This window comes from Hippoglossus hippoglossus, chromosome 24 (genome assembly GCF_009819705.1).
Source record: "Hippoglossus hippoglossus isolate fHipHip1 chromosome 24, fHipHip1.pri, whole genome shotgun sequence".
Lineage (NCBI taxonomy): Eukaryota > Metazoa > Chordata > Actinopteri > Pleuronectiformes > Pleuronectidae > Hippoglossus > Hippoglossus hippoglossus.
In genome coordinates, this window is record NC_047174.1 from 11,013,383 (window position 1) to 11,035,710 (window position 22,328).

The 22,328-nt window shown below is 41.5% G+C and overlaps 1 protein-coding gene across 3 annotated transcripts in view; it reads right to left on the bottom strand.

Moving 5' to 3' along the window:
- The window catches only part of nbas (NBAS subunit of NRZ tethering complex), a 155,835-nt gene that overhangs the window by 53,554 nt on the left and 79,953 nt on the right, over positions 1 to 22,328 (bottom strand). For all 3 annotated transcript variants that reach the window (XR_004613367.1, XM_034580814.1, XM_034580813.1), the window contains 5 exons: positions 21,844 to 21,920; positions 20,935 to 21,072; positions 8,915 to 9,138; positions 8,611 to 8,721; positions 2,619 to 2,869 (listed from right to left, as the gene is read on the bottom strand). Coding sequence is in view for 2 of the 3 variants with exons in the window: in XM_034580814.1 (XP_034436705.1) it covers positions 2,619 to 2,869; positions 8,611 to 8,721; positions 8,915 to 9,138; positions 20,935 to 21,072; positions 21,844 to 21,920 (801 nt within the window). In the remaining variant the exon portion in view is untranslated. The remainder of the gene's footprint in view (positions 1 to 2,618; positions 2,870 to 8,610; positions 8,722 to 8,914; positions 9,139 to 20,934; positions 21,073 to 21,843; positions 21,921 to 22,328) is intronic.

Here is a 22,328-nt window from a genome sequence, read left to right on the forward strand (position 1 = left end):
ATTCAACAGCAATAGTGTCGTGTCAGCAACTGCTTAAATCATATTTTCCTTTTTTAAAATTATTTTCTTGAATGAGCAATAGAAAAACTAGCTAACTTAAGTTACAAAGCTCTACATCCAATACCTATGAAGACATCCTTAACACTCGAGTAGTATGTGGTGTTTCAGATAATGTTATTTAAAAAACCCTTGTGAACGACTATCTACTGTCGTATCTCCTCAGAGTGTGGAAGCCATAGCCTACACACAAAGAGGGAAACGCTTCTGCAACTCTCACACTATTCAGAAATGAAGCCAAAATATCCTGAATACGAACGCTGCCATCTTGTGCATATGGCGCCAGAGCCTGTGCTGTAGTCATCACTGGGTGGAGCCGCAGTATCGAGGTCCCACTGATGCAGGTGGTGATGATTTTGTTTACCCTAGAATGAGCCCTTTATATTTAAATACTTTATATTGTGGCGTGTAAGCTATCAACCATACCGTTATACATCTTATAGCACTCGCACAAATCAGCTCTACATTATCAGAACAATGCAGGTCATTTATTTACCTGTTGTAAAAAAAAAAGTTAGCCTAATTTCCTAGCTCTCAACAGCTGACAAATCCTCCTAGCAACAGTGTAGCCCTTAGCTGCTTTTGTCCCACTGTCTGAAATCAAAGAACCACTGTTTGAAAAAAAAACACTAAGAAAAAGAAAATTCCACTGACACCACTGTAAACTGCTTATGTTTTGTGCAAGAGTAACTGGGGCCTGGCAAACAGTTTGCTAATGTACAGCAGTGATGTGAGTGAAACTGAAATGCAGCAGTGGCAGTGTGAGTTTCGAGGCAAATTCCACTTTTTGTTGGTTTATGGTCAAAAAAATGCATCTTGATGTGGATGACTCACAGGTGTGCGTGTATGTGTGTGTGTAGGGGTGTTTAACAGAGACATGTGTCACCGGTGAAAGCTGTGGTGCTATCTGGAGCAGCAGGAAGAAGTGAGGCGTGAAAACACAGCTGACACCCGGCTGACCTTTACTGAACTTCACCGAGAAGTGACACCACCTCCACCTGTACACAACAAAGTTTAAGCAGGCTGACACGCTGCAACCTGGACATGGTGTCCTTGGAGCGGGTTCAGCCTCGGAAATTTGAGCAGGAGCAGCATCTCGCTGTGACACCGTCGTTCCAGGAGATCGATGTGTCTATTGAGCGGTGGCACAGAGGTGGATTTGTCTTCGCGTTTATAGGAAAAGTGAATAGTAATGTCTGTCATGAATTTTTATACATGAGATCAAAAGACAAGACGAGGTCGAGATAAAAGAAAACGTGTGCGACTGAAGTCAGTAGTGGTATTTTATGTGTTGCTAAGAGAAAAATGTATGAATATTTGCTCGTTTTATCCGGCAGCAGAAGTATACCATGGATTTAGGCTTTCAGCCGTTGAGTTCTTTAACTCTACATGACAATCTGTGGCTCAGAGGTTATCGACCGGCCAGAGGGAACATCAGCATCTGTCTGTGAGTCATCAATCATGTCATGGGGGATTTGATTCAAGTCCTCAACAGGGGACTAGATTTCTTGACATTAAAGTCTTGAGGCTGATTTCCCACCAATAATAGAGTAGTTAATTTATCCTTCAAATTTCGTACTTCTCAGAAACAAGATTGTTTGACATAATAGGGCCATTGCCAGTTCTGTACCATTTAAACGATACTCACAGTTTGGTTCGACTTTAACCACCACTATTTGAAATGTTTTCCTTTTGATTCATAAAGAGAATTATGCCATTTTGAAGCAAGAATGACTTTCACTTCATTATTAATCATCATTTTATGTTTTAATCTGTCTGTCTGTCGATCTGACTGTAAGCAGGATTACTAAAAGTCTACAGAACCGTTTTAAATGAAATGTTTGTGGAGGGTTGGGGCATGATCCAAGGAAGAATGTATTCGATTTTGGACTGGATTCAGCTAACATGGCCAGATAGGGTGTTAGGGAGCATTTTAGAAAGCAAACTCCATTGGTTCCTAATTTGTGAAGATATACAACATCTTCATGATCTACAGGTGAAAAATGGGATTTACAAATGCGTTCAATGATTCGTGCCATTGGGTACCATATATCTATATTTAAACCTGCATTTACTCTATAATGAATGGGTTCTAATCGAGGTGTGACAAGTTACTCTGTCCATTAAGACAACCATCTTTCCCAAAATTAGACACAAATTCACCGAAAAGCCAGATGCCCCAGCACGCAGCATGCATTCGTTATTCTGTGCGAGTCTATGCCGAACATTAATTAGATCTGTGAAGTTAAAAATCTGTGAGTCAAATATTTATTATATTCAGTTTGTGATGTGTGCATTTGTAACACTGCTTTACATGTGCACAAATTGGCTGGCAAACTGTATGTGTGTGGATTTGAACACTCAGTTGCAAGCACCCAGTTAAACACCAATCACTGAACACATTTGTCAAAGCTTATTTCTCTATACACATTGGCTACATTTGTCTGATACAGACATGCTATTCCTGCCTTTTGTTCTTCTTGTAAACTGCCCTCGGGTTATGAAGCGGCTTCACCATCTGCATCACAATGACACAGAAATGGAAAATACAAGTGTCTCACCGTTGGCGACAGCTCGAAGCTTCTTGAGCATTTTGACATGGGAGTCCGGCTTGATGGTGGTCGTGACGTGAGGCTCACAGCCTGCAGCGTCCAGGAGGGTGTAGTAGTAGAGCAAGCGGCCGAGGTCAGTTCCTTCCACAGTCGGCAGAACGTACTTGGTCATGTGGCTGTAGAACGCCTGAGGGTTAGTCTTCAAAGTGTCAAAGAGACGAAGGGACTCGCTCCGGGATTCAATATCCTTGGTGGAAAAACTAGAGGAGAAAGAAAGAAAGAAAGAGGAAGAGAGGTAGGTAGGAATGAAGGAAGTAAGAGGGAAGGAAACAGAATGAGAGAAAAAGACAGAAATAAAGAGAAGAAATGTAGACAGAAGAGAGAGAGGGGGTATGGAGAAAGAAGATGGATGGATGTATAGATAGAGAGATAGAGAAAAGAAAGTCAGACAAAACAAAATTAGACAAAATAATGAGTATATGTGAATAAATGTATTTGGCAATTTCTAATGGAAAGTGCAGTAATAATCCCAAAAGTTTTAATACCAATAAATGCAATAATAATCCGGTCTATCCCGTGTTCAAAGCTTTGAGAACTTTTCTACATTTGCTGCTGTAAACACCTGCTGTGTGAGATACGTCCTCTCTGCGGAAAACAACCACTGGTTTCACCGGTTGTGAAAAACTTTAGGATTCTGGCATCAGAAACAGCTGTTTGTTTGACAGAAAAACATGTGAGGATCTAAGTGGTTCACATTAGAAGCAGCAGCCACCATGCCTGAGAAAGATAAGACAAAACAGCACCACTGACGGAAAAAAACTAATTTCCTCCACCATCAAAGGGAGAAGAAAACAGCACTGGGGAATATTTGGTGGTGCTTTATGGAAACTGCTTTGCAAAAAACAGCACAGCAATCTCCAAGCTTATCACCAAAGATACAGTCCCTACCGCACAAGAGAAATGATGAGGATTTTATAGATTACTACTGAGAAAAACGTTGAAGAACTTGGTCAGCTCTGATATGAAAATGGCAAAATTGAGACAGATTGGGGAAAAAAAGAGAGACGGAGCGACAGAGCAAAATATAGAGAATCAGTAAGGCGGTGAAGATGAGGGTGAAATGCTGAGTTCATAGAGTGGAAGATATCTCCGCAGAAACCTATTCAGCAATTTGTTCAGGTTGTGCATGGCTTGTGCACTGCTTTGCTTTAAAAAAAAAAAAAAACCAATATCAACAACAAATGAAAAAGAAACACAAACAAAATAAAGAACCGAAAGAAAAAAGTATTTAAACAAGGAAAGATACAAAGAATTAGGAGGCAAAGGCGAGGAGAGGGTAGCTGTTGGCAGCCGCCGGTGGTGCTCGGAGCGACCGGTGGCTTGTCTGCGAGCGCGGTAACGTGCGAGTCTGTTTATCTGTGGGAACGGGACGACATCAAAGAGGACAATGTTTCCTCTGGGTACTCCATCAGAGCTGGCCGCGAGGCTTTCGCTAATGAAAAAAGTATAGACAGCGCGCAGCAGCGGACAATGGGCTCGATAATGTAAATAACATTAATCACCCTCACAACAGGGGCTCCAATAAGACTGGAGTCAACACAACAAGCAACTGCTAAGTGCGCAAACAAACAGGAGGCCTGAGACCCTGGTCAAGGTCTGATGTTTCACTTTTTAATCACATTAGCTCCATAGTGACTGAAAGGCAAGAGGACAATGGTATGAGGGCTGTTTGAGGAGGGCTGGGAGTGCGCACAGGCAGGAAAACACACGGCTGCGTAAAGTGGTTTGTGTCCAGCATTGGTGTCACTTCAGTTCCTCAAAGTCAGGCTGTCGTCATCTCTTTCAAAAGAACGACTTGTGCCTCTCTCTGCTCAGGTTGCGAGCACCTCCTCTCTTCTTTCTCCGCGGCTTTCAGCATCTTTTTGTTCGGCATCCCCGTCCCTGATAGTTGCGTTACGAGCCTAGTGAGCGCTTCTCGTGCTGATGCTGCTCTCTTGGTGGTATTTCGCTCTGACAGTTTCCTGCTCTGTTTCGGCTGCATGCGTGAGGCTCTAATGTCAGAGCTTCTCATTACAATCTTTTGTATTTTTCAAAAAAGCCGAAGTGAGGAACCAATTTAATCCGGTTGAGTATTCCTCATTCTCCATGCTCTTCCTCTCCCTTCTTCCCCGTATCACATTACCACATTGTGTTTGTTGTCACTTCTGTCAGGTCTGAGCAAAAATAGCAGCATTGGGCTCCTAATATTCTTACATTCAGAGGCCTATTTAATTACCATGGTAATCAGACAACTAGAAACACACTCTGGGAGAGGTCTGCCAGAGCACTGATGATTATTCAGTACATCATTGTACTGCAATTTATGCAAGCTGTAATTTTTTATTATTGCTCTTTTATGATCTGTGCTGCTAATTTGTTTACAAATTACAGTCCAGGAGGTGTAAAAGTGCATTTGAATGGTAGAGTTCATTGCACGGGCAGCTCAGTAGAGGAGTGGGTCATCCACTGACCAGAGGGCCGGTGGTTTGATCCCCGGCTCCTCCATTCTGCATGCCAAAGTGTCCTTGGATACCGAATTGCCCTGATAGCTGTTCAGTGATAGAAGACAAGACTTGCAGAGTAAAGTGCTTTGATTGGTCGCCAAGACTAGAAACGCGCTTTAAATTGTACGACCATTGCCGACAAATTTAATTTCTTTTCAGCAGGTCAGATGTGCACAGCTGATTCACTTCTTCAGTGTCAGGCTTTCTTCTGCCAGTACGCATTGTTAATGATATAAAAACAGGATGATTAACTATGATTTTACCCAATTAAACATGTGCAATTACACTCACACACAAATTAACATTAAATAAATAATAAATAACAGATAATTTAGACACTGGCAACATAATCCATAATATTCTAAACCGGTCGCTAACATTTGGCTAGTTTCACATCCATAAACAATGGAGCACTATTGGTATATTCTCTGTTCATCTGATGAGTAAAAGTCTAAAATGACCTTTTCTTTTAGCTCAAGTTTCGGTTTCCACCAACCCCTGAAGGGTAAATGCAGTATATGGATCTTTTTTTTTCGCAAAACAGGTCCCTGCTAGATCAAGAAACTATTAGATCTAAACGGAAAAGTGACCGGCCATAAAATCTATAATAATGCTAACACAGGAGAAATACAACTAACACCTATTAGATTAGTTTTGCAGGTATTTGGACAAAAGATATAATTTTGGACAAGATGATGGTATTAAGACCAATGGTGACAAACATACTGACCACCTGATATTGCCACATTTAGAGCACATCTGCTAGCATGGCTAAATATATATAGTTATGTTTTTTCCTAGGTAAGAAACAAATTTTTCATAATCCCATAATATCACACAGGGACCAGCGGGGTGACAGCAGGATAAAAGAGGAGCGGGTGGTAGAAGGGAACTGACTGCATTGTCTGAGGTGTCAAACCTAATTGCCCGTGAGCCATGTATATGGCATGACCTGTCTGAAGTAGTCCAAGTTTCAAGTCAGTCAGAAATGCAGTTTTTGTACAAGTGGCACCATTACTCAACCAAAGGTTATGCAATTATATTTGTCAGTTCAGGTCCTGCTCTTAGTGGTTCAGCCCCTGAGTCCAGGCAGCATGCTTACAGTCACGCTCGAGGTCATGGTCACGTTTGGGGCCCGAACCCTGCAGAGTTTCTGTGGACAGCGCATCAATAATCTCTAAATAACAGCGAAGCCAGCAGCAGAACCAAACGACTGCAGCTGAACACATGAACTGTAGCCAACCTGTGTGTAGCAGCAGTACGAGCCACATTCACACTGAATGCTACAAATACTTTTCTCCAGGGAAGCTCATTAGCATGCTACGCACAGTCAAATGAACACACAGCAAGACGCACGATTGCAGTACCTTAATTTGAGAGAAATATTCGAGATAATTAAATGTAGAACGTCAACAGCATGAGGCAAATAGCTGCATGTGTTTGCTCTAAGGTGACAGCTCGTAGCAGGTCACCATCCTCATGCACACGTCTAAACCCATTTGTAGAGATCAGCAGATATGGAAAATAAACAATCGCTCCCTTATAATTTGTACGTTTCTATAACAAGACTAAATACAGAGTGTGCAATACGACAAGAAAGGACAAACCTAGTATGAAATAACATCTATGGTGAAACTGCAGCAACAGAAAGAGAGAGAGGGTGAATTTCAAAAATATTCAGACTCAATATATTTTCAAAATATTCAGGAAATAATAAACTACATTATCTGTGTGTGCAGCCTGAAGTCATCCACGGTTCATTTCCTTCAACCAAAATTAATCAATAACAACTCCAGCAAGATGAGTATCGGTGATGTTAAGTAAAAATCTGCGTCTAATGGTTATATTTTGAAGAAAACTTTGCAAGTATTTCCTCTTGCAAGATAGTAGCCGCTCTCTCTCGGGGAAAACTGATTTTCCAACAGCTAAAACCAAACTAAATACATAAAAATTATTATGGGTAAAGAAAAATAGAACAAGAAAAGCTTAAAAAACACAAATATGCTACAAGCGAATTGACAGGTGACTTCTGAGAGCACATCTGCACCCTTCCGTGTTCGACAAGTTGTTTAAATGGTTTTAATAGGTGTCATTAAAATGTCATTACTTGCTGAAATTCATACCCCTAACGGGCAGCTGACGATGTCGGTGTTTAGCAGCGCATTGATTCCTCCAAAGCGTCTATTCTGTGTTAACAGTGGGGCAGGGACACTCCGGGTCTATCATCCATCTCTGCTTCCTCCATTTATCTGCTCCTCCCTCCCTGCACTCCCTGATTCTGGGGTTATTTCTCTCTTCCTAATGACCTTTCCCTCCATCCTGTGTGTTTGTAAAGCTCAGCGCTTAAAGCTCAGCAGCTCTTTCCATTCATTTTTTCTCAAATACTGTACATTTACGCATTTACTCATTAATCACCCTTTCATCGTATTATTACACCTAAAGTGCTGCAGATATCCATAGTGGCATCAGAATTACCAGGGTGTGTGTGTGTCTGTGTGTGTGTGTAATAGCAGTTTCCCTGCAGGGATCAATAAAAGTCTAAATTCCATCTTGCACCTGTGCTTCTGTCTGCAGTTTTCCACCATCTGCTCTATTTATATCAGTCATTGCGTCCACCGATGTGTTAAATCAATATGCATATTGCAGATGCAAGATAATATTATGAATATTCTTCATGCATTTGTCACAATCTTGAGAATTTGGACAAAAATCGCTCTCGTTTCCACACACACACACACACACACACACACACACACACACACACACACACACACACACACACACACACACACACACACACACACACACACACACACGGTAGGGTTGTTTTCTGAGGGGGTAGGTGTTTAATTTATCGTTAAGAGGAGTCCATAAACCATTTCCTTCTATCAGGATGTGACAGGGGGATATTTATCACAGATTCACACAAACGTGTTCATGCAAACACACACACATTGAAAGCACTGAAAAGGAATTCTATTAAAACAAGGAAAGGTGCAGAGCTAGTCAGATCCTATGGGTATGAAGTCAGAGGACAAATGAATTATAGACACACTTACACACACTCCCTCCCACACACACACACACACACACACACACACACACACACACACACACACACACACACACACACACACACACACACACACACACACACACACACACACACACACACACACACACACACACACACACACACACACACCTTTGATTTACTGTGCTTACGAGCCATGTTTAACAACTCAAGTGGCAAGTGGCCTTAAATTTACTTTCTTTCATTTAACTTAGGGATGAGTGCGTGTGCATAAGCCCAACAGACCATAACAGACATGGAAATACATAAGTAGTCATGAGCCACACATATTTCTTTACCAAAACATCATTATGAGATGGGAACAATGCTGTGAGAGAGCTAATGTGATGGTGTTTGTTTTTTGCATGAGTGTGAGTGCATTTACCCGCTGTCTGTGAAGAGGAACTCAAGGTGAGTCATGTAGACCTCCCACAGAGGCAGACTGTAGCGCTTTGCCAGAGACAGAGCGATTCTGTACACGCTGTCATCCAGGGTCCTAAAACAAATACAGGCAAACACACACAAGCAGAAAGGAGAGAAGAAAAGGATCAGATTTAAAAAATGTGTGATGTAAAGAATGATTCAAGCACAGACAGACTGTAGGAATGATTATGTCTAATTGCAAAGGTTAATCATTCAAATTAGGAAACATGGTAATAACGGTGTGGTCCAGGCCCTTCCCTGCTTACTCTGTGAGGCCGAGAATGGTTTCCTTCTTGTAGTCGGAGTCTGAGCTGAAGCGCTGGACGTCCACACCGCGGCCCAGCCCCTGCAACAACTGGGCCTGGGTGAAGTCAGTAAGACGCTCGTTGTACACTTGCAGCTGACCTATCAACTTCTTCAGATCCTCCGGCCAACTCGAGTAAGCAGACACGTGCTGCGTGACCAATCGAATCAGCTCCTTGGGGTCAGCCTGCGAAAAAAGGGGGATATAATTCTCCTGTTTACACACAAATGGCTGCTGAATGTGTTATTTCATGCTTGTGGTCTCACGGATGAAAGGGGATATTGGAGGGATATTGTGCTAAGAGCAGAATGTGGTAATCCTGAAAATGATTATCACGCCCCACTCCCTCTGAATGAAAGCAAATAAAAAGTGGACCGGTAGATCCTGGCCCCTTTGCCGTAGGGGAATAAACGTGATGGCTACTGATCTGACCACTTAAAGGACCCTTGTGTAGGAGTTAGTGCCATCTAGTGGCGAGGTTAGAGATTACAACCAACTGAATACCACTTCCTTTCCAAGCATTTAGGAGAATTTGATGGCTTTCAGGTAATGTAAAAAAGTGAAAATGCCCTCTCTAAATGCCAGTATTTGATTTGTCCATTCTGAGCTACTGTAGAAACATGGTGGTGCCATATGGTGGGCTCTGTGGGAGGGACCAGCTCCCTATATAGATATGAGGGGTAATTCTAAACTAATGAAAATACATTAATACCTAGTTTCCAATAATAAAAGCAAATTATAACATAGTTGTAAATCTTGTGCAATTATTTTCAACAATAAATCATCTTAAATCTTTAACACTGGACCTTTAAACCTTTATAATTCCTGCCAGCTTTAAAAACATTAAGCCACACTTATTAAGTGTAATTTGCCAATGAAGTTGGCCTTCATCATGATGTTAAAGACTAATTTGCAGTTATAATGTCGGAAAGAAAATAACACTGTCAAGAAAAAGCCGAAATATATTTGTTTATAGTCTCAAAGTTGAACTTCTAAATATCACGTTTCCTTTTTAGAATAGACTCTTAAAGGTTAGAAAGAAACTTTATTACTATATGTAAATTCCATAAGCACAATATCCAAGGTCGGTGTATTAAATAAGGAAGAGGGACACTGTGATATCGGCTAAGAAAATAACATTTAAAATGTGTTCCCATCCACTATTGGTATGCAAATATTTGGAGTTTGGTGCATTGAGGTGAACAATTGGTGACACTGAGTCGAGTGCCATTAAATCATAGCAGAAGAAAAGGGCACAACGAGATTACATTATCAAAAAAGAAGGAGCAAGACCTCAAAAGATGGAAAAGCTTTTGGGAGCATGATAGACACACTGTATCACACTAGTATCTGTTTCTCATATTCAATTGACAGACATTACAATCTCTTCATTGAACTGGAATCAGTGCCACCACTCAGCTCTCCTGCTAATTTGTGGAGAGCTGACCCAGTGGTCACTCCCAGTATGTAAATGAAAACAAATCCTATGCTGCACAAAAAGCATCTTCCTGGTGGGCAACCATTACACATTAGACAACTGTGTAACCGTTAAAACTGTTGATAAACCAACTTGAACTGCAAGAAAGATTGGTTATTACTCTTTCTATTGTGAATTCTTTTGTAATGATTCATTTAAGTCACAGTGGATGGAAAAAACAGGACCTTACATGACTAACTCCCTCTTCCTCTAGATTTCTTCTGTCAACTGCTGCTCTAACCAAACAAGAGGCAACCGCCGTGATGTCACCCATTGGTTTGTGAACTGGAGCCTTGAGTTTGGCATTATGGTCAGTGTCCATCTTGGTTTATTGGAACCAGAGGAACCATGTTTGAAGGAGCAGGGATTAAGCCTGACTGAGAGCTAAAGGACACTGCACGCCCACTTTCACATATTGGATTTCAATTCCCAAACTCTTAAAACGGTGTAAGGTAGAGTCATTTTCTCAAATACAACAGAAACTGACTTTTAGCAACCAGGGGAGTCGCCCTCATTTGAGAGGTTTCAGGCATTTCCGCATTGGCTTCACTTTCAAGAACAGCATGCAGGTCTTCATGTTTCTTGCACCTCAATCAAATCCGGCAATTCAGTATTCAACCTTTTTCTTACACTTTAAAATAACAAAATAATGAATTGTATAAAGAATCTTGATTGCTACCATAATTCGGGCCGATGGGGAATAAGACAGTGGAATAATTTGTGAGACTGAGGGTAAATATTGTATCTCTTTCATCACCTCTGTTCTCATTAAATGAGCTCCTGAATTTGGTTGTTGGCATCTTAAATGCTGTCGCCCAGCAGGATGTGACGGTTTATTTGTTGATCTTATTTGCATAAGGTAATTATGGCTGCTGGAAAAGTGTGAGCTTGAGAACCGAGGTGTGTGGGTGTGTGTAAGTCTCATCCTGCTCTCAGCATGTATGTGTGCCATTAGATGTGGCCATACCGGCAGTCATGGTGGCAGATCCAACTTTCAAAAAGCAGGACATGGGAGCGGGGGAATAAAGTGAGGAGAAGAGTAGGTAAAAAGGACTGAACATTAAAAGTGTAGAGAGGAAGTGACAGGAAGTTGGGGGTGGGTGGGACGATAAGCCCGGAGATGGGAGGAAGAAAGTAATGGGGAAGAGAGGGGGAAAAAAACGGAGGATGGTAATTGATAATGCTTGCACCATTTTAGACGCCGTCTTCAGAAAAGGAAGAATGACACAAAAGGGAGAAGACAGGGAGCGAGAAGAAAGTGTGCTGGAACTGTGATGGACAGGCCCGTGTTTGAAGAACTTTATTGAAATAAGGCTTTCATGATGAAATTCTGTTTGCATTCTCTCTCTCCGTCGCTCATCTGCAGTACTTTGTCCTTCCTTACCTCTCCATACACTAGTTCTTCTTGCTTCTCTGAAATTATTTAACCCACCCTCCCCTCATGGAACCTCGAGAGTCTGTTCTCTCTCTAATAAGTATTCTTTGCAATCCCAATTTTCGGCAAATTAAGCACAGACAACGCTAATTCCTCGTTTGTTCCCTCGCTTATCTAATTTCTTGCTTATTTAGTTTCAAAGCATCTCAAAGGAGACATTTCTAGTCTTTCTTCAAAAAGACAAATGTATAAACTGCATATAGAGTATAATTGCATAACGTAGTGTGTGATGTTACATCGCTGGGAGGAAGCCAACTCCCTCCAACTCCCCCTTCAGCTGTTCCACTGCTGCCACAGGCTCTTTTTATCTTTTCTCCCCTCTTTCCTGTGATGCCGCTTGAGGGGAAAGAAAGAAAATAAGTCTACATCTCGGTTTCAAATCAGTTCAGTCATGCTTGTTCTCTCATTTTCAGCCTTGATTTCCCATGTTATCGTGGTTCAGTCTCTGCACCCTTTAGAAATCCCTTTGCTTCTTTCCCTAGAAGGCTTTGTAAATATGTGAAATAAATATCGTTATTTTAGCACTTTGAGCCTGTTAATCTCATTATGTTTAACTAAATCTTAAAATTATAACATACAGTATATGATGTCCCTTCTACTACCCACCGTCATATCTGCACAGGTGAGGACTATGTAACATGTTAAAGGGGACATAGCATGCAAATTCCACTTTGTTAGTGCTTCTACACGTTAATGTGGGTATCTGGCATGTCTACCAACCCAAAAACTCTGGGAAAAAAACACTCGCGCGTTTTGTTATGGTTCCTCTAAGTCAGAAACGTCATGCTTGAGTGACTCAATTGAGCTTCCTGGGTTTTGTGTCGTAACAAGGCAGTGGAAGTCTCCCTACATGGCCTTGGCCCACCCTCCACCTCACCCCGTCCCCCCACACTCGGGCTGTTTTAGACAGGGTCAAAAGGGTGCTGTTTTAAATGATCCTTGTGGTATTTTGACCAAAGTATGTTACAGACATTTCATTAAGACCCCAAGGAACCATATCAACTTGTGGTAAAATGGGCATGCTATGTCCCCTTTAATTGTACCAAGAAAAGTTGATATGAACATGTCATATGTTTAATCAGAGATGAGATCATTTTTTGAGTGGTTACAATAGTCTTTAAAGAAATTAAGTATAATGTAAAACATGTTCACCACCTTAGCTCATAAGTTGAGCGTGGTAAAAAAATGGCCAAACAAAATAGTACTGGACACATGAACATGCTGATTAACTAATGTCTGTACATGATGTTGATACTCAAAGAAATGTCATGAATCATCAAAGTTATTACAAATCACACCATGAGTCTTCAGATTTCAAGGCAATCCATCCAATAGTTGCAGAGATATTTCACAAAGAACCACTAAATGCTGCCGGTGGCACTAGAGGGAAAGTCAGGCAGGATCATCAGCCATGACTGTCTGATAACGGGTATAGCTTGGACATTGTCGCCAGCCTATCACAGGGCCAACTTACAGAGACAAGCAACCATTCACACTCACATTCACACTCACATTCACATCTACAGGTAATTCAGAGTCTCCAGTTAACCTAGCCCCATCTGCAAATCTTTGGACTGTGGGCGGAAGCTGGAGAACTCGGTGCAAACCCACACAGACACGGGGAGAACATGGAAACTCCACACAGAAAGACCCTGAAGAACCGAGCCAGGAACCTACTTCCTGTGAAGGGACGGTGCTAACCACATAAGATAAGGAGTCATTGCACTTCATGGAACATAGATTAGAACAATACAAATTGGATGATCAAAATTATTTGTGTATATACTGGGAGTCATCCTCTGAGGGGTGAAAATATCTGTATCAAATAACATGGACATCATTCCAATATTCCTTTTCCACATATAACCTTAACCTGGTCATAACTAGTGGTAAATTGAGAGTGTCACTCTATACTCCTATCAGTTAAGCAATCTAAAAGCAGACAAAGCCCACGTCTATATTCATAATCGTTAAAATATCATATGATCAAAATTATTTTGTTTTAAAATATACAAACCACCCCCGAAAGGTGTTTGGCTTTTACAGGGTATGTCATATCAAGGGTTAGGGGTTAGATCATAGTTATTAGATCATCAATATAACACAAACACACAGTATTTGCATGGTGAGGATCACACAGAGGTTACACAGAAACAGTCATGCCTTCCATCTCTACAGAGTTAGCTAGTAATGATCTTAATGAGTTGTATTTGCCCTGACACTTAGTTATACAGTCTGCGGCCTCATTAACACTAATTCACCAATTGGTGCGTACAGTATGTGTACATAATTAGGAGGAATGCAATGAGGGGGTGGGGGAATCGGGCGCCAATTTTAAAGGAATAATCGCTCCATTAACTGGCTCGGCTGCACCGTGGGTCACGACGCACCGTGGAGGAGAATGATCACAAGCAAGACGCCAGAAGACTGCAAAGATACAAACAAGAGGAGCAGGAGTTACCCAGCACAGTCAAAGCGGTGCATCAAAATCAAAGCTTTTGAGGCTACTTAGTCCCGAACGTTCCCAGTCAACTGCTACAGTGCATTTAGAGTGCGTATTTGTATAATAGGGCCCTTTCTGCTGCTACTCTACTCCACGGTGCTCCTGTGGGTAAAGTGTAGACTGCTAATGATCGCGGTACATGGGTGAAATTTGTACAAGTGCACGATTTGTACAGAAAGAGGGAAGAGAAGTCATTCAGTCTGTACTCATTATTCTCGTCATTTTGACGACAGGGAGCTGACTTGCTGGTCCGGCGACTCGCACCGGCGGCTCGGATCCTTGTTGTGGCCGTGACTCTGCAAAGAATCAGCTTTGACCGCAGGAAAGGTAAATTGTCACAGCATGTAAGCAAATTGCTGTTTTATTAAGTGGTCTTTCTGCTACTATGAAAAATGCTTTTATCTTTGGGACTAATACAGTGTCTATCTGCTGAGGGCTGTGGTACACTTTGTGATTTATTATGCCGGAAAACTGTGTCGAGTGCTGTCAGGTAGAATCAAAACACAAACATGTATCCTTAATAAATTCTTTCCAATTCACAGACTCCATCTAAGTGTGGGAATTGCAAGTAAAGCACCTAACAACGATTTGTGGTCTTTTATTATAAAGCAAAATGTCGTAATGAGATATTCAGGGAACTAAGCAGTTTTGAGGAGTGTGTCGTCTCGCTCTGTGTGTCTATGGCACAACTGTGTACTATTCAAAAGCATGTGTGTGTGTCCATGTGTGTTTGAGTAATCAATACTTGGTTGCAGGCAAAGATAAATGGTCGAGCGGAAAATCTCAATCTCTTTAGTCAGCACATTGCTGCACATTCACAGCTAAATGATGCTCAACACAATTATCTCACAGACTCTCACACACAAACACAATCAAGGGTAAATCTCACACATTTAAAAACAATGACAAGTACAGGTAAACAAACCGGAGCACTTTAAATAAACATGGGTGATACATGCAGCGTCGAATGAACACCACCAGCGTACAATTATGGTAAAGAGCGCCTCTAGTTCCCAAACAAGCAATTCAGCCCTGTATAATAAACTTTCAGTGCGAGCGAGTGGAAATTGGCTCATTATGCCTCTGGGAATAATGGAAAACCAAACCGCCATGTCACTGAGCCTGATGCTGCGCCGTCATGCCTCGGAGGTGTAATCGGATGGGAGAGTAACGGTTTAAGACCTTGAAAGTCAATGGTGGGAAACAGAATCTTCTGGAAGCAGAGGGATGCGTGTTGTAGACCTCTTTGCCTTTGGGTAACACAAGATAGTGAAACAGCATTTGAGTTGAAAGAGCAGTATATTAACAGAAAATAGATCCCTAGTTTAAAAAGGTTGAGAATGAATACGTAGTTTATGATGGCAGACCTGCATAACTGCAACCCTTTCAGACTAATCAATTGTTTCCTCTGCTAAGGACGAAATGTTTCCATGTCCCTGATTGTTTGTTAATTGGTTTGTTTGTTCGTCAACAGGATTACGCAAAAAACTAATTGAGACAAAGGGGCGAATCTAGGAATTTTTTATCTTGTGAGATGATTTGACATCGAATAATTATCGGATGTTGATGAAATAAATCTGGCACATTTAGAGAAGTGATATATCTGTGACTGTGTGAATTTGGTGCAGCTTGATTGAATGTGAGTTGGGCCTTGGCTGAGGTATGTGCTCTACTGGGCGGAATGCCATTCTTGTTTAAGAATGTAAACGATGAAAAATAATAGAGTGACCCTGTGGCTCATTTGTCAGTAGTTGGAGCAAACATACTAAAGGTGTCTGACTTAAAGGGAAGAAGAGGGAAAGAGGTAAGGATGAAGCCTTATTCCAGTTTTTAACCTCAATCTGAGAGGTTGGGGATATATTATATTTGGGGGGGGGGGGGGGGGGGGGGGGGGGGGTTGTGTTTGTTTATTTGCCAGCCTGTTTTTGCAAAAAGTACTGATTTGCACCACACTTGGTGGAAGGATGAAGCATGGGCCAGGGCTGAATCCATCAAATTATAGTGTGTATCAGGTTTTAGGACCAAATCCAGGAATCTGCGTGATATGCTGTTCTATTTTTATTTATTTATCTTTGTTGAGATCTATGAGTTGGTACAATTTGGTGCAGATTATCAGAGCACTTCCTTTTTTCCTTTTGTAAGAGCTTGACTGAGTTGTGGGGTTCTTTGGCCTTGGCAGAGGTATGCACTCCACTGAAAGCCTTTCTATGAGCAGCTAGGGCTTTATTATTTTGGCCATTACATGTATTGGTTATTACAACGCTCGACTCACAAATAAAAGCTGGTACATGGTGACATGGTTTGTTCCAACAATTTCCAAAAGGGCGAGAAACACAAGTAAAAAATAATAAGAATACCAAGAATATCTGTAATATCTATTATTGCCAATCAATGTCTATACTGTGATTATATGGTTATTTTATATCTACATTACAAATGCAATGTAATGTTATTGTATGAATGTGATTAGGCAATCATTTTACCTTTACATTTATCTAACATAAGAGCTTTGTTTTTCTGTGTGGGGTTTCTTTCACGGTCTAAAATACATGTATGTTAGTTCTGTGTGTTTCTGGTGTCACTCCCCTCGGTCAAATACTGGCCTCAAAACCTGTGTTGTGGTTACCCACTGCTGATAAATAGGTGCAGAAGGTCGGGTCGAAACCAGAGGGCACATTTCTCCACAGAGATCAATACATTTGACTAATGTGCTACATGGTGCCTTTTAAACATCAGTATATTGTTTTCAGATTAGCGGAGATGCATTTCCGCAAGTGCAGTAAACAAATGAGACCTAGGTCAAGACAACATTTCCTGTTATCTCGCCAGTGTGCTGGAATCACCTGGATACTAGTCTATTCAGCAGGCCACTCTTTCTTTATTATGTTTTTATCTACATTTGTTAGTCAGCCAGAATACACGAAAACTACTGGACGGATAACCTAGAAACTTGGTGGAAAGATGAGATAAGGGTCAGGGAGGTGCAGATCCAGATCAAGGGGCAGATCCAGGATTTCCTTTTTCTTTCTTTAATCTTAAGAGATAGGGTGTTTTTTTTTGATTTTCACAGATTTGCCAGGGAATAATTCATTGATCTTGATGAGCTAAAATCAGGTACATTTAGTGAACTAATATCTATGTGTGTGAGACATTTGGAGCAGCTTGGTTGAATGTATGGGTAAGTATGGTAAGAGTTTATGGAGAAAGGGTAAGAGCTTATGGAGTAATTTCCTTAAATTTCCTATATATTTTAAACGGGCTACATGTGGCATTTGTAAAATGACAGGTCATTTGTCCTTAGGTAATTAAAAGTACTGGATGATTAAGCTGCACCCTGGTATGTAAATTTCACATGTGCTTCACTAATGAAAAACTGGCTGTTTAGGGGCTCACTGTATACCACTTATTTATGATGATGCTATGAGGTCATTAATGGTTACTGGTTATGATCAGAATTCTTATGTATGAATGTATGTATATTAAGATTAGTAACTCCTCAACTGATGCGGTGATAAATCCAGCCAAAAAGTGATAATATTACATTATACTTCCGAGATCTATGGATGATGATGCTATGAGTGTTAATATATGTGACACTTATGAATACACATGTACAGTGTGTGTGTTTATCTAGACTTTTATTGTGTGTTATAAACATTTTATGTGAAAGCATTTACTACATGTGCTAAAAATGTAATTAATCTCATATATGTTATGTTTCACAGATCTCTTGCAGGCAGCTTCAGTTCCAGAAACATTTACATCTACTAAATAGTGAGGAAAGAGTCTGATGATTGAGGCTTTAAAAACACATCAACACCTCGAGTAAACCCTCCGAGGATTCTGTTCCTATTTGCAACTGAATGTCTTCAGCGGCTTGAGTGTTTGGTTTGTTACTGCTTGGGTATGAAATTATGCGATAGTGACAAGAGAATTGAAAGAGCGTGAGAGTTATTGAGACATGCTGCTATTCAAGTGGAGAGCGGGAAACGCTCTGAGACAGTTTGACACACACACGCGCACACGCACACACACACACACACACACACACACACACACTGAAGCACCCAAACGTGTTACCATTCAGTTACACGCAAACACCACACACAAACAAGGCAACCTGCGCATGTTGTTCAAAGGTATAAAAACTGTTAAATGTTTGTGACATGTTTGTTTGTCCTGCAAACCTAATGTACAATCCAAGCACACACACACACACACACACAAACACACACACACACACACACAAAATTCCTACATATCTGAAATTAAATATCACACGCTCCACAATGCGTGCCCTCAAAAGATAACAGAAAGCGAGAGGGCAAAATAAGGCACAAGAGAAATGTATAAAGCATGCACAGTCAAGATAGGATTGTGGAGGGAGAGGCCCCGAGATTCAACAAGGACGAGACAGGCCTATGGGGGGAAAAAGACTATAAACAGAGTGTAGAAGGAGGGCGGAATGATAGCAGAAAGAGCAACATAATGTGGACATGAAGAAGTAGCAGGGAGACACTTAAAAACAGAACTGGCATGCCAACAAAGCAATTCTTCAAGCCCAACTGACAGAGAAAAAAAATGAGGAAAGGAGAGGGACATAGCGGAGGAGAGAGGGAGAGGGAGAGAGAGAGAGAGAGAGAGAGAGAGAGAGAGAGAGAGAGAAATTCAGGGTTGAAAGGTTTTCTTCCCTCTTGCGTCTATCGGTGTGAGAGTAAAAGTTGCCACTAACTCATCATTAAGAGCTGAGTGAAGGCAAGACCTGGAACACAACGATAACAAGCACTCACCGCAGTGGAGCACATTAAAGAGACGAAAAAACTCAAAGGAAATTTGAGATAAAAAAAGGGAAGAAATCAGCAAAAAAATATGAAGGTACAGCTGCCAAATTGTAGAGCAGGGGAGAAAAGCTGTATATATTTTAAGTTAATGGACGTGGGCACTGATTGCTGCCATTAAGGTGCGATGTGTCAGAGTGTGTGGGGATGTGTGTAAAGTTGAGAACAAGTACAGCGCATGTTATTGTGCACAGTCCTGACCTTGAATGTCAACTGGGAAGCACTTATCCACTTCTTCTGCTGACCTCTTTCCCTCTTCTCTTCTTTTATTTCAACATTTTACCTCCCCTCCTTCCACCTGGGCTAAAATCCACGAGAGCCACAGTCCACTCAAGGAAAAGGTCAGAGCCATTTCTTCTCCTCCAATCACGCTCAGACACCGCTGCCGGCACTTTTCTGCCGGCACTTTTCTGCCGGCACTTTTCTGCCGCCACTTTTCTCCTTCCTCTTCGACTTACTCATAAATTCTCTTGGCGAGTTCTTGTCCGGTCTGCTTATTATTTTCAGAATTTTGTAAGACGGAATATAAAAGTCTTTAAATAATATGTGAGGTGGATTGAAAAGTTAAAAGTTCAGTGTTGAGTTGAGTCGAGTTGATGCACACGCAGCATTTGAAATGAAAAACGTGTCCAGGTAAGCACATCTAACCCGAGGAGATGCGGCAGCAGTGTAACGTCTCTGTACCGTCCCTGCAGCCAGTGCCTGAAGAAGTTGAACCATGGATGATGAAACATTAAATGAGGCATCCACAACTTCATCACCATCTTCAGGTAACAGAAAGCTGTTTGGATTAAGTTGTTGTCAGAGGCTTTTTTTATTGTTGTGGTTGACGCTGGATGAAAATCCCTCAACAACATGAAATTGAGTACAATTAAGCCGTGCGGGGGTTTATCCGAAGCCTCATCCATAGCTTACACATTATTTATAAGGAAAATATTATAGTTTGCACGAAGCAAGCAGTGACTACAAGAGTTTCTGCTATGTACATTTTGCAGCCGCCGCTGAGATGCTATTGTCGTCACTGCTTCAGGATTTGGGCAGAAGCACATTAGGCCCAGTTGCCTTGTAGCCTCCCTCGTGGTTAGGTTGTTAGGAGCTGAACTGTGCTTGAAGTTTACTTTGTGCTTGTTTGATTCTGCTCTAGAATTGATAGGGCACATATTTCAACACATTGAAAAGAAAGTCCAACGTATTGTGCGCACACAGTTCACCCGCCACACACAACATGAGACGCACATAGCCAGGACATCAGGGTTAAAGTGACAGGAACGATTCGGATTCATAATCCAACACAATCGATCAATAACTAAATAAATTGGATCGTCAGTTTGTGGGGGAAAAGCGACAGAGATAAGCAGGGACACACACACACAGGCTGTAGACAGGAGAGAAGTTATTCCTGCAGGTTATCACACAATGCAGTGTTCTTTATAACTTCCTTTAACTTGACGTCCTGCTTATCCAGGAATTCATAAAGATGAATACACAAGGTTCTGATAAAGAGGAGTTCTACGTTTCAGTGATTAGAATTAAAACGCGCCACAAAGGCATGCCCCCACTGTCCAAGGGGAAACACTGCAACATATCAGAAGATATTATGTTCTTGTGGTCTGGTCTTAATTCATCTCTTTATATTTGTGTTGGGAATTTTTAGATTTGGTATTGTGAGAAGTATAGTAAACAATTTTTAACTAAACATTCATGTAAATTACTTGTTTCACATGCTAACCTGGTACAGAGTGTGGTTCTTGTTTTTGAGGCAGGGTTTGAGGCGGGAGTAGATCTGCAGGGAGTAGTAGTAGGCCGCCAGCTGGAGCGACAAGGCAGAGTGACACTGTTTCTCAAAGCACCTGTTTGCATCCAACACCTGCATGTGACAAATATAAGAAGACAAGTACAAGAGATGCTGTCATGATGGCAATTTGAATATACACTGGCTGTAACAGGGAAGAAAATGTGAGGAATGTATTAATTGTTCCTGTTTTCCAACAAGTCTGAACGGTTCAAAATCATTAACCCTGTGTTTAATAAATGTCGACATGCAGAACCCTCACAGTCTGTAACTTTTGTCAGTCATTTGAAGTTAATCAGATTAGAGCAAACAAGAAATGTCTATGTAACATCATTTACTTTCACCGGTGATACAGCAAGAATCAAGACTCATTAAGGATTTCACTAAACCTCCACATGAACACAATCTCCTGCTGTTTATAGTTGGTTTATTTTTGTCTTGCGCCTTTTACTTTTGCAGCCACCAGAGTATCAGACTTTTATTTTGACATCTGACAAGGAGTGGCGTCCAGGAGCTACACAATATGAGGTGGGCATGGATAAAGCATGTGTGTTGACTGAACTGAGGGAGACATGCTGCTAATCGGAATATGACACGTATTCTGTGACTAATAACATTTCAGTGACGTTTAAGTGCGACTGAAGAAACTACAGAATACTCACTACAGAATAATTTATTTCCCGTGTGTGTGTGTGTGTGTGTGTGTGTGTGTGTGTGTGTGTGTGTGTGTGTGTGTGTGTGTGTGTGTGTGTGTGTGTGTGTGTGTGTGTGTGTGTGTGTGTGTGTGTGTGTGTGTGTGTGTGTGTGTGTGTGTGTGTGTGTGTGTGTGTGTGTGTGTCCACCTACCTGAGGCAGGGCCAGTAAGTAGGACAGAGCCAGCATCATGTCCCTGGGAAATGCATCATTGGCCAGCTGCAGCAGCACTGGAAAGGGATTGCGGAGAGAGATGGAGAGACACAAAAAGAGAGAGAGGGGGAAGAAAAGACTTTTAACTAAAGCACTGAGGATTAACAGCCACCACCCCCTCTCCCTCCCCTCCTCTTTTGGATGACTCTCGTCCCATGTTTGCTGAATACAGACGACAAAGCTCGTCAGAATACACCTCTCTGCGGGCCAGACAAAAGAGACAGTTGAGGTAAAAATAGCGGGAGATGAGAAGAAAAGTCGGGGGGGGACAAAGTTAAGACTTTTCATCAAACCCCCCCCCCCCCCCCTCCCTTTTTCAGCTCTGGGATTCTGTCCATCTTATCTCCGGGCTATTGTGTGCATGTCTGTGTTGACTGTGTTTGTATATGTTGTGTACAAGTACGGACTGGTGTGTGTTTTTGCGT